This window comes from Trichomycterus rosablanca, chromosome 20 (assembly GCF_030014385.1).
Source record: "Trichomycterus rosablanca isolate fTriRos1 chromosome 20, fTriRos1.hap1, whole genome shotgun sequence".
In the NCBI taxonomy this organism is placed as follows: domain Eukaryota; kingdom Metazoa; phylum Chordata; class Actinopteri; order Siluriformes; family Trichomycteridae; genus Trichomycterus; species Trichomycterus rosablanca.
The window spans coordinates 5,296,718-5,309,331 of NC_086007.1; the positions used below are offsets into that span (position 1 = coordinate 5,296,718).

General features: G+C 40.0%; 1 protein-coding gene across 2 annotated transcripts in view; it reads right to left on the bottom strand.

Moving 5' to 3' along the window:
- Window positions 1–3,016: 3,016 nt before the first annotated feature.
- Window positions 3,017–12,614, bottom strand: part of nrip1a (nuclear receptor interacting protein 1a) — a 51,600-nt gene continuing 42,002 nt past the window's right edge. For both annotated transcript variants that reach the window (XM_063016981.1, XM_063016983.1), the window contains exon 2: window positions 3,017–7,197. In XM_063016981.1, the coding sequence (XP_062873051.1) occupies window positions 3,552–6,863 (3,312 nt within the window). In that variant the 5' untranslated portion in view covers window positions 6,864–7,197 and the 3' untranslated portion in view covers window positions 3,017–3,551. The remainder of the gene's footprint in view (window positions 7,198–12,614) is intronic.

A 12,614-nucleotide genomic window follows, 5' to 3' on the forward strand; every position in this document is an offset into this window, starting at 1 on the left:
CCCGAGCTGTAACACAAGTTCAAAAGTGAAACAGTGAGGAAAATCTAGCTAAACACAGATACATGTGGACACTTTAGAGACAAATTTGACGGTTATTCCACACAAATGCAGATTCGTCTCATATTCACATTCTGATGACGTGTTACCGCACCGCTCAAGCCGAGCGACTGTTCATTATTAATTTGAAATTAAATAAACAATTTTTAAAAAACAAACTGAACACTTTAAGTTTAAGGGTACACATTTCTCGACGAAGGGTGTTGAGTTTCAAAGATTTTGAGTTTAGGGGACGTTGAGTTACAAGGTACCACTGTAAATGATATGCTTTGTGGTGACAGTTTGGAAATAGCCCTCTTCTGTTTAAGCATAACTTGATTTGACTAGTTTGGTATAGAACTACTGTGGTCTGCACAGAGCCCTGACCCAAACACCAGTAAACACAGCAGATATGAATTCATTAGTAAACCGCAAACAGGAATGTTAATGATTAACCGGTTAACTGATAACCAACAAAGACGTTATTGTTCGATTAATGCTGTCAGTTTAAAATGTCCTCTGAACTCATTTCCAACAGCTGCTGCTTGATTCCAGTACAGTTAATCTGTACAGAGTAAGAACACCCATTTAAAACGCGCTCTCACCCACCCTCAGTACAGAAAGTCTGTGTACAGCCACACTCAGAGAATCCAATCCAAAATTATGCATGAATATTACAACCAAAAAGAGCAGTTTGCATCAGTATGGAGTCTGAGTGCGTGTTAATTTCTGCACGTGTGAATCTGTTTGTAACTTTCTTTGTTTGTTTTTTCTTGACAAAAATAATGTGGACATTCTGCATTATGCTCCAATATGAAAGTAAAACTCTGTCTATTATCTTATTATTATGAAATTTATGCTGTTATGTTTTCCCTGTGCTTGAGTGGGTGTCCTCTGGGGGCTCCTGGTTTTCTCCCATAGTCTAAAGACATGCAGTCAGGTCAGCTGAAGCTACAAAAAATGGCCTTGTGTGTGTGTGTATCTTTCTGTGTGTGTGTCTTGTGAAACAACAATAAAGTCATTTCATTTTCATCGACTGCTTTATCCAGTGTGGTCTGGTAACACTATGTGCAAGGTAGGAATATCCATTGCAGGGCTTCAGTAGGCTTTTGACCTACTGTATATGAACTGCAAGTTCCTTAAAAACCTGGGACAGACACATTTTTCCGAACACATGAATGCCATTGTTTTAGAGCACATATTCAGCCGTGTCTGTGATAAAGCAGAATAAAAAAAAGATTGTAAAATTTTGATTGTGCATTTTTGAACTTTATTCAAAACCTGTGCAAGTAAACACAAATGAATACATTTAAATGATATCACAATAAAATGTAATAAAATGCAGCCTGCTTTAAAACAAATGTGTTTAAAACCAATCAAAATCTTTGAAACATGAAAGTAATTCAGAATTGCTCTGAACTGTACATGACTGATTGTTCTGTTTCCTTATGTAAAAAATAAAATAGAATAAAAACAAAATAAATATGTTTATATGCACATCTCATCCAAAGTTCAGATACAATATTTTACTCAGCAGTCTATTTCTCATATTAAACAGACAGAATACATTTGATCAGGCTTCATGACAAAATATTTATGCTTAAGACTTTCTCCATGAGCAGTAATACATAGGAACCTTCTCATGCATCTGCATGCAACAGGCAGCTGTGAACTGTTGAATATCTGACATAACACAACGTTGCAGAACGGATTCTTGTCATTTTTACCAAGAGACACATGCAAAAGTAGGACAAAAAACATCCTCTATAGTTTATACATATTCACACAGCCTTTACTGTGCAGTCTGGTTAGGAAATTTCAAAACTAAAATGCATCTCTTTTCATTCATAGAAAATATCTGTCTTTCATAAAGATAAAGATTATGGTATGTACACAAATATACTTTCTAACAAGTCTTTAAGATTAAGGGAGAAAAGTAAATCATTAAATTCCCATTTGTGAAATGTAAGACCATTTATTCTCCGCGGTGGGGAATGACAGTGGTAGCACAGTACGTTTGTAAAACATGACCATTCAAACAACACCGAACTAAAACACTCTCTAGCATCTCTAGCAAGCTTGATTTGTGTCATTATTATGCACCGCATGATGCTAGACATCCATGGCACATGCATTTGTCAATAGCTAGTCATAACAACAGATTAAAATTAGGTTTTAGCCAAGCAAAAGTAAAACCAAGTACCCCTGTACCTTTTAGTTCATCTTATAGGACCTAAAGATTCTGTTCTCAGCTTGGTGTGATGGAATGCTGAGTTACTGTAAAGCACTTGGCAAATTAGTCAACAAATAAAATTATTAATAAAAACCCCACAAATATGAAATATACAAGTCTCACATATCATGCACATACTATATTATGTCAATTATGTTTTTATATTGATGAACTTTGATGAATGCTCATCTGCAAACATACTGCTACCAGAACGTATTAAAAGCAAGATACAGAAGGTCAAGATCTATTACTCTGTAGCAATGGCACAATGAAGCAGAAACGTATGCTTTGGGAGGTTTGAAAATAATCAATTATATAATGTGCACCAATTTATTGTCAAAATGCTATTTTTGTTGGGGGGTATAAGCAGAGGTGGGTAGTAATGTGCCACATTTTTCTGTCTTCTGTTTACTCATAATACATTGTACATTTTCCAGTGCCATTCTATTGGGCATGCAGTGCACTGTGTAGTAGGGTCTAGAATAAACTTTATATTATATTGTCCCTCAAAAGGTGGTGTAATTAAAATAATTTGGGATTTAGCATGTTTGCATGTCTATGGGGAAGATGAGCTTGAAAGTGCTGAATTATGACTAGGGTTGGCAGACTGGTTGTCTAATGTTTATATTACCTTCGTTATTTCGAACCCTGCCATAATGTAGTCGGATGTTGTTCTTTCAAAACTTTACGGCGACATCAAAGTAACAAAAGACTTAACTAGAAATTCTAATGATGGTGGACTGATGAATATATATATATATTTTTTTTTTTTTCATTTTCTTTAACTGCTCTATCCTGGCCTGGACACCAGGCACAAGGCAGAAACACCTGGGACAATTGGCAATCCATTATGGGACCTCGGACACGCTTTGACACAGCCACTTATGTCTGGACAGTCAATAGCACTGCTGAGTTTCAAACCTGGATCTCAGAGGTGGTGGGCTAGTGTAATAGTCAGTCTAAGTATTTTTTTTTTTTATTTCAGTAACGTTTTGCCACTCTACCCACCTCTGGGCATTAAATGTTGCACTGGCATTGGCAGGAACAATGTCAGGAACATAACTGTCACACATTTCACACTGACAACAGATAAAGTTTAAATACTGGTTATATATATTTTTTTTGTCATTATGTTTCTAATCGAAAATAAGTAATCAGAAAACCATATGCTGTTATAGAATATGTAATAAAATCCAGGAAATCAGACATTGCAGTTTTCATATTCACAAACAAAACATCAATACAGGTCAGAAAGAAGAAAGAAAAATTAAGAAGCTCATGTTCAGTCTATAGCAGTCTTCTTTAGCGACCCATTTAGCCGTGGGGAGTCACAACTATGAGATCCGTTGTGAATATGTGGGCTTTGTTGCAAGTTTACTTTAACATCAGAGGCCTCTGATGCCTCTTTGTCTTTTATTTGAACCCTGCAATGACCCACCTTTGCACTGGGCTCAATTGAGTCTCTAACAAAATGTGCATTGCTTCTCTGGAGCATATAATACAAAATAGGGTTAGCTTTAGTCATTCGCGGAGATTCCAGATCACAGTTTCCTCTCTTATCACCATTGGCCAATGATTTTGAGTCCCTCTCTGAGCTGATGTCATGTTTTGACCTGGGTGAATCCTGGTGCACATCAGAAACAGATTCCTGTCTGCTTAGTTCCGGTCTCATTGTAGACAATTTGCTCGGGTTAAGAGTCTGACGAAAGTTTTGAAGGTCTCTGTTGTTACATGGCTCTTTGATTGTACTTCCATTCCCGACAGGATGTGTCGGCGTACTGAATGTACTTCTTGACTGAGAGAGTTCCTTTAAACAGTTGTCTGAAAGAAGGAGCTGCTTCAGAACATTAAATCCACCAGTGTCATTTCGTGGGGATTCACATGGCGGAAACTTAGCTGGTGGACTGTCTGCCGCCGGAGGGCTGCATGGATTGCTGGATTCTCGAGTCTCAGCAATTTCAGAGGTTGAGAAATTGCTATTGTCTTTTTGGGTAAAATAACTATTATACATCCTCTGCTGGCTCATGTCAGCCTGGTCCTCTGGTTCAACCGAAATTTTTCTCTTCTTCGGGATAGTTGGTCCCTGATGTTCTACTTGTTCCTCTTTAATGCAACCTCTTTTTGAGTGCTTTATTGAGTTTGGCTTTAGGTCTGTGGGCTGGTTATATGAGAAATAAGGAAGGAGACCATCTCTGGGAACTGGTACTGAGGTCTGTGGCTCTTGCTTTATGCTTACCTGATTGACAACATGAGGGCTCTGCCTGGGTGATTCTAATAATATATTATTTGTTACCTGTCTGTCATTATACATACTTCTACATACGTCTTCCTCTGGCTCAGTTTTGACTAAAATATCTGGTGAGGGAGTTTTCAAAGTACTGGGGCATTTTGAAGTAGTGTGTTTTCCAGATTCTCTTTTTCTCTTGATGCCAGCTCTTTCTTTTTTAGACTTATTGCCCAAAAGAAGCTGTAGAACTGTACGCCTTTCTAGGAGATTTTCAATCTCTGAAGTGTGTTGTGTAGGTTCTGGCAAAGGTGTGGCTTGGGACTTAATATGAGTTGCTTCAAATGTTGTTGCGGTGCTTTTCTGAATGGGTGCAGTGAGTTTTTCTAAAAGAGCTGCTGATTTAAACTCTTCAGTTAGTTGCCTTTTGATCGGAGGCAACTGAGACTTCAGTGTGGGGGAACTGACAGGATTTTGAGTTCCACACTGAGCTAAATTTTGTAACAGTTTACTAGCACTAAAAGCTGGTTCTTTGCCACTTGAACCACTCACAGTTGGTTTACTCTTACACAGATCCAGTGGGACAGACTGTGTATGAGGGGGGCTATATATGTTATATGGAGATGCCCTGATGTTACAATCCCTTCCTTGAGAGAATGTTGGCAGTACTTTAGGACTTCTGCTATTTCGTCTACAATTAGGGCTAGATTCTCTTGCATCCTTATATTGACTAGTATAAAACAGAGCCTGATTACTTTCAGGTGCACTACTGACCTTAGGGATAATGAGTGGCTGTAAACCTGGACTATTAAGGCATTTGTTTGTCTTCTGATTGTGTTTTTGATCAAGAAGCAACTCCAAAAGTGTAACCTTGTGATGGGGTTTGATCTCGGAACAAGCATGTAACTCTTTGGATTCTGCAGAAAAGTTTAAAATCGGACTCTCCGGTGTGCACCTGTTTTTTATAGACTCTGTGAGCTTGTCCAAAGGGGGTGAAGATGAGGAAGGCTGTGGAACTTTAAAATTGACTTTGCTTTTTAAGGAAAGGTCAATTGGAGAACAACTGGAGCGAGAGCTCTCGGCATCGCTGCTGTCTTTTGGTAGACTGTATGCAGAGTTCGATTGTTCACTGTCTGAGAACATAGGAGACGCTTGACTAGAAAATATGCTGACATCCTCCTTCATGTGACCCTGGCAATTAAGTTGCTGTGGTGTGTTGTGGCTGTTGAGAAGTTGAAGCAGCAGACTGCTGCAGTTTTGCGTCAGCCTGCTGTGCCTTTCAAAAGGTCGCCGTTCGCGGAAGGGATGTGTTCTACGCACCGAACCCAGTGATCTACTTTTTCCCATACTTATGCTTGAACTCGGCCTGCTCAAGCTTGTTGACACCTCTGGAGGTTTACCATTTGCCTGCAAGGAGCTTAGTCCATCGTGGTTTGCCTGAGCTGGTCTGTAAATTGTAGGTTTCTTTTCTTGCTGTGTAGCCATGGCTGCAAGCCTCTCGCTGGCCGATCGCCCGGCAAGTTGAGCTTTAATTGCATGTTCCCTGGAGTACTGCTGCAGGTGAGCCTCACTGGATAGCAGTAAAGCAAGCTGACTGCAGGCCACACTGGGTTTCGGTGAAGGTGCTGGGCTTGACCTGACATTTACCATACTGGCCACAGCTTTTAGGCGCTCGGTACAAGGAAGAGATTCTGATGAGGGGGATTGTGAACTGTGCTGCGGTGTCACTGGAGACTTTGATAGTCTCTCCTGACTAGACTGTCGATGGTGATACACTTTGCTACTACTGTGATTCTGCACTGTGCTGTTTCCAGTCAAGCCTGGAGAAGATCCATGAACATCTCTAGGTGCTCTGTGTTCTTCTTCAGGCTTGCTGCCTGAGTCTTGTGTGTCATTGTGTGACATTATGTTTTGGGAGATTTGTTGTGAAAGGGCCACATTTTGGAGCCTTGTGCTGAAGTTCTGAAGTAGGCTTGCCAGCAGTGTGCTCTCTCCTTTCCACTGCAAAGAACCATTCAGGCCACTACAGTGCTCTTGCTTTTCCTTACTGGGCTCAACAGGAGGCACAGACCTCATTTGGCTTTCATGGTTAATCCAGGCTTCTGAGCGGAGCAGGCGAGCTTTTTTGACATGATGCGTTGACCCGTGAGGACTTATTTTATCCTGCTCCTGCTGAGTGCTGTGCCTGGGAAGTGTAAGCCCAGGCGACTCCTTGTTTTCTTGCTCTTCTTTGCCTTTTTCAGCCTCACTTCTTTGTGTTGCTGTGGCATTTTGTGCTCCTGCTACCCGAGGCATAAGTAAGCCTTCCAGATATGTTAGAACAGCAGAATCCTGGTGTTTCTCAGGGCCAGTCTCGTCCCCATGAGTCATGTTCAATATTATGGGCTTGTCTATGGCTGGCCACCACAACAGAGGAAAGAAAAGTTCATATAGTTTCCACCAGGAGATTAGATGGCTTATGGCTTCACAATAGATGTTTGCAATCCACAAAGGCTTGTGATTTTAAAGGGTGTTCCCCTGTCAGTGCACAGGCTGAGCATGTAAAATATGTTGGTTTAACTTATTTTCACCACTGCAAAAATAGGATCAAGGTCAGGGAGTTGTGATGTTTTCATATTTGTGGACATGGAGCATGTCTGCTTCAAGGACTTGGATACCAGCTCAAAACCTGATGTCCCGACCACAGGCACAGTTGGAGGTGGCCCTGCATGACAAAAGAGAAAGAACACAATGAATGCTATTTAAACCACAAATCCATGAGTATAAACATAACAAATGCTCTCATTTATTAACATGTTCATAACAAGGTAGACCTTCATTTCTTGCTTTTCTTTGCACATTTCTTTTCTTTGGTTTAACAACAATAAATGATTAGTCTACCTATAAAGACAATTGCTTAACCTCCTAAATTTAACTCATGCAAAGGGTTGTGATTAAAGATTACCCTTGCTCATGTACTAATCTCATGTACTCACAGACAATTAAACAGTGCAGTCTTTTTGTACCCTCATCCCAGCGGTTGCAGGAACAGCCTTGTAAAATGTTTGCAGAATCCCTGCTACAGAAACGGAGAATCAATAATAAATCTGGCATTTTGTAGGCAATAATTACTCTTTTTAGCTTAGAATACACAGAGCATTGAGGAAGCATTGCTTGCACAGCCAGATATTATGCAAAAACAGCAGTGTGGTATCCTACAGAGGATTGAAGTCTGTGACAGAACTCTTGCCAAGATAACACACACACACAACTGCCAGGTTTGAACTCTGTGTGCTCTGAGGCATCAGCAGGCTGTCTTAGGGTCTGCATTTTTTAATCTCACATTATCCGTGAATAGCTGGGAATGCATTTACAGAAGATCTGTAACAAAATGTGCTAAAACTTTGATGCGAAACTGTGTTCAGTCGTCGTCAAAGAACTTTGATTTAATGCTTGATTTAATGTTTTAGGAGTCTTTAGGTCTGTATTTACGTAGAATAACACCATGTTTACATTGCATGATGTCTTTTGGGTGTACCATTCATCAAATGGGAACATAACCCAAATAGCCATATCTTCGTATTAGAAAGCCTGATAATAAGTTGTTGGCATGAGTCAATCCCAAATGCTGTATCAGCTGGTAAATGAACATTAGATCATTTGTGCTGCCTACAGTAAAATAAAGCAAATCCCAGAAGTAACATATAGACCATACAACCTTAAATTAGATCTATTCATATTCAGAGCTGGCACTAATTCCTGAACTATATTTGATCATCCAGAAGAATCTCCTCTCATCTTAAGTTTTGGAAAAGCGACCAAAGTTCCATGTACTTTTTGCTGCCAACTTAGCCTTGTTTTTACAGGCACAGACAAGTCACCATCTGTAATCATTAGCACTAACAAGAAATCAGGAGGTCATTCCTCAAAGTTAAATGACATTTTAGAACTATGTGCTCCAGTCATTCAATCCCAAAAAAGATTTATGGACAGACAGACGGACAGGTAAGTAGGTAGTTTGATAATGCATACAAGTGAAGTGTTTTGTTGAATGATGTACCCATACGTGAGCTCCTGGAGATAATCTACACATGTAAACCAGTAATACAGCATGGAGTAATACATTTTAACTTTAATTTAAATAGAGTGATACATTCAAATGACTTTTATGCTTCATTGTAAACATAATATTGAGTCATGTGGTAGGAAACTTTAATTTAATGAAACATATTTAAATATAAAGAGCTAAATGGGACACATGCTCGGTGAAAGATGACATACTGGACTGACCCTGTCAGTGCTCAGTGCTCAGTACAATGTCAGAGCTAAGCACTGCTTTTTACTACTGCTAATTGTCATCTTTGCTGGCTTTGCTTTCCTGGGGCCATAAAGGGGAAGGAGATTCTGTGACCTTGTCAAGCTACAAGCTACTGCTCCATACGTTTCAAACAAACTCCTTACTACTGTTAAAGTAAAAAGTTTCTGATCAGGAACTTTTAGGACACCTTAATAGCCATGTCATACAGACTGCTGTATGAGAGATTTCCAGAATTTCATATTTTGTTGTAATTGGAAGCTCTTTTTCGTAATAATACAACAGAAGTTCATTGATGTAACTCAAAAGTACTCACGACCAGTTCTAGTCAGAAAAAATGTCTTGGATTTAACCTGGAGATAAAACTGTCATGTTTAGTCTATGATGTAGCACTACTAACAGAAGTTGTGAGCTATTTGATCGATTTCAGCAGTGGTAGTGACACTTTGCTGGCTTTCATTTATAAATCTCATTTGTTTGTTAAGCTAACAATGAATATGTGATAGGACGCTGCTGGCTGACTCTCCATGCTGGGGACCATAAATCAGTTCTTTTAGGTCCTGTCCACAAAAATATGAAAATATGTATGTTTACTATGCATATCACATGCCTATCCTATTTACACATGCCTCTCAGTGACTAGATTTTATTCTTGTGTTCACAGTATTGCATTTAATTCAATATTTACATTTAACACACCGTTTGGCCAAAACTTCAGGTACTCCGGCCACACTAATGCAACATCTATGGAGACTGCATAGCCAAGTGCTTGACTTTATACACCTGCCAACCGAATCTATTGCCAAACACAGGCAATGGAATGCATTTCCACCCACAACACTGGCATGGACAGTTTATTTTATTTTATTTAGTTTTCACACTATTGTGTGTACGCTCTAAAACTAATGTGTGTGACAGTTTCAGAAGATAAGCATTTTACAATGCTCCATCTGCCACCAACAACCATGCTGTTGTTAAAGCCACTAAAATCACATTTGTTTTTGAATATTGTTTGTATGATTTGTAAGGATTGTGCTGCTGTCACATGAAAGGCTGAATAAATAATTATATGAATGAGGGATGTACAGGTATTCCTAATAAAGCTGCTGGTGAGTGTGTGTATGTATCCTGCATAAACATATTCCAAATCCTGCATACTTAAATGCACTGTAAGATTTACATTTACATTTTCAGCATTTAGCATGCGGCTTTATCCAAAGCAACTTACAACTGAGACTGTATACATTGCAAGCAATTCATGGTTAAAGGGCCTTGCTCAAGGGCCCAACAGTAGCAAGCTGGTAGATGTGGGGCTTGAACCAGTGTACAGTGTACTAGTCCTGTACCTTAGCCGCTGAGCTAGCACTGAAAGAGTATCTGCACGAAAACCATTGCTACATAGATGATATTTATGAATAAATAAAGGTTGATTCAAAATATAATTGACCCTTTACCCCTGTTCAATTCAGGCCTATATGATTATTAGATTATTACCATATAAGATGAGTGAAGTCATATTTCCCAGGTATAAAATCCCTGCAAAATGAGAGGCCCGATATAAATGGAAGAGACTCAGAATCCAGACTGAATCCCTCATTTCACAGGAGCAAGATAGGAGATTAATTGACCTCAGAAATAAAAAAACAAATCATAAATTACATCCACAGTCCAGGAATCGTAATCCATTTATGCTATTTAAAATGCATGATGAGGCAAAAGAGGCTGAACCTGCTGCATGGCCGCTTTATAGTCAAGGTCATTCCCTCAGCCAGGGCTGTTTGAGTTGATGCAACAGCTGGCGCCCATACAAGGCATTAGGCCCTATTAAAAGTGACAAACCTGCCCTTGCTCAATGTGTAAGCATCCAAAATCGGACAACTCTTGACGCACAGATGTGGCCGCAGCATTAAACAGGAGCGCACTGTAAGCAACGATGAACATCAGCACAAGTCTAGTGCACATACTCTGCTCACACACTGGCACACAAACCCATAGAGCTGCAACAAAACACATTCCTGAGATACCGTTTCATGACTCAGTCGAACCCAGTCCTGCAGTGCTCAAACTAGGGCACGGTGACCTACTTCCAAAGAATCACGATGGGCATCACACACTGACATTTTTCATCTGGGGCCGTTCATTAATGCACCACCAAGCCGACTAGGGTTAAAAGCATCAGTTTGACCTACATAACTGTGACCAAAAGATGAGCTGCTATTTCACAGGGTCAGCCATGACGGGTATATAATTACTGCTCTCATCCAGACCAGAGAGCGTCTGCACACAGGGTTGCCAAAAGAAATCACAGAATATTACATGCACACGAATTAGCTCTGTGCTGCAAACATAGCAAAACTATCAGATTAATTGTGCCTTCAAGTGTGGCAATAAATTACTGCCATCACTGTGCTTGGCCTGTACAATCAATTTTATTTTAATCATAAACATAATTTTGGATTCCTTACTTAATTAAACAGAATGGACTGGCTTTTAAATAATGGTATTGATCGTAGATATGACAGCTTATATATTGTTAGATGGGTTTTAATGGCTGGTAAATAAGGATAGGCAAACACATCACAACTTTTTTTCTATTTTATTTAATGCTTTTTCTCCCTTTCTCTCAGAATTTATGTAGCCAATTAGTCAATTAGCTACTGAACCCTTGTTATTTACCCATACTTTGGTGGATTTGCACCTGAGGTCAAAGAGAGTTACACACTGATCTCCACGTTCCTCCACCTTTATACAGGCGCCTCACGCTACTAACTAAGGTCCTTACACAGCATCAGATACCCCACCCCTTATTTAGTCCAGTCTTTTCCCACGCAGCAAGCTTGTGGCCAATTTTGCCTGCTGCAGGCTCTGCCAATTGTGCCTGCTAGTGGGGCGCCGAGCTGACCGGTAGCAGAATTGAGATTCGAACTCTGAGAGCTAGCCGTATATAACTTTTTTATGTGTCGCTGCATTCTACAATTTGTCAGGATGCAATTCTGCCACAAGCTGCAGTGTAAGCATTACAGAAAGGGTTGCTGTAGCTGCTCTGTATCTTCTTCTACATTCAATGTGTCTTCTTCTTCATTCCGTCCTGTCATGGCAGAGCAGTTTAATGAGAATCTCACAGTCTGACCTGAGCCTGCAGTACAAACATATTTATGACGTTTTGTCAGCTCTACATTCATGCTGACAGTGAAATGGTCTCGTCAATGTGGAAACAGCTTTGGGTTGATTTGTAGGTGACTCTATCACCCAAATAAAAACTGATGTTTCTGACTTTTAGAACAGGACCGTGCAGTCACACTGAGATGTTTTTGGGAGGTAAAAGGACACCAGATGTTTCTGAAGGAAACTGACGCTTAAAGAACATGCAGTAACTAGAAGCGAGCAGTAAAGCTGCTGTGTGGCACCTGTATTACCACTTTCGTCACAGTGCTGCCTTCTCAAAAAGCAAGTCACACAAGTCCTATTTGATGCCAGTCTAGTGTTTTTATTTATTATTGGTTACTTTCATGACAGAAACGATTCATAAGTTCACAAGTTTAATGTCAAACACAGTCATGGACAATTTTGTATCTCCAATTCACCTCACTTGCACGTCTTTGGACTGTGGGAGGAAACCGGAGCTTCCGGAGGAAACCCACACAGACACGGGGAGAACATGCAAACTACACAGAGAAAGGACTGCCCAACCTAGGGATTGGTGCTACCCACCAAGCCACCGTGCTGCCACAATCAAATGTTTAAGATAACATCTACATTCATTACATGGTCAGAGTTCAGGTGTAGCCTGAACACACCTATAACTAGCAGCTATATTAAATCAAAGA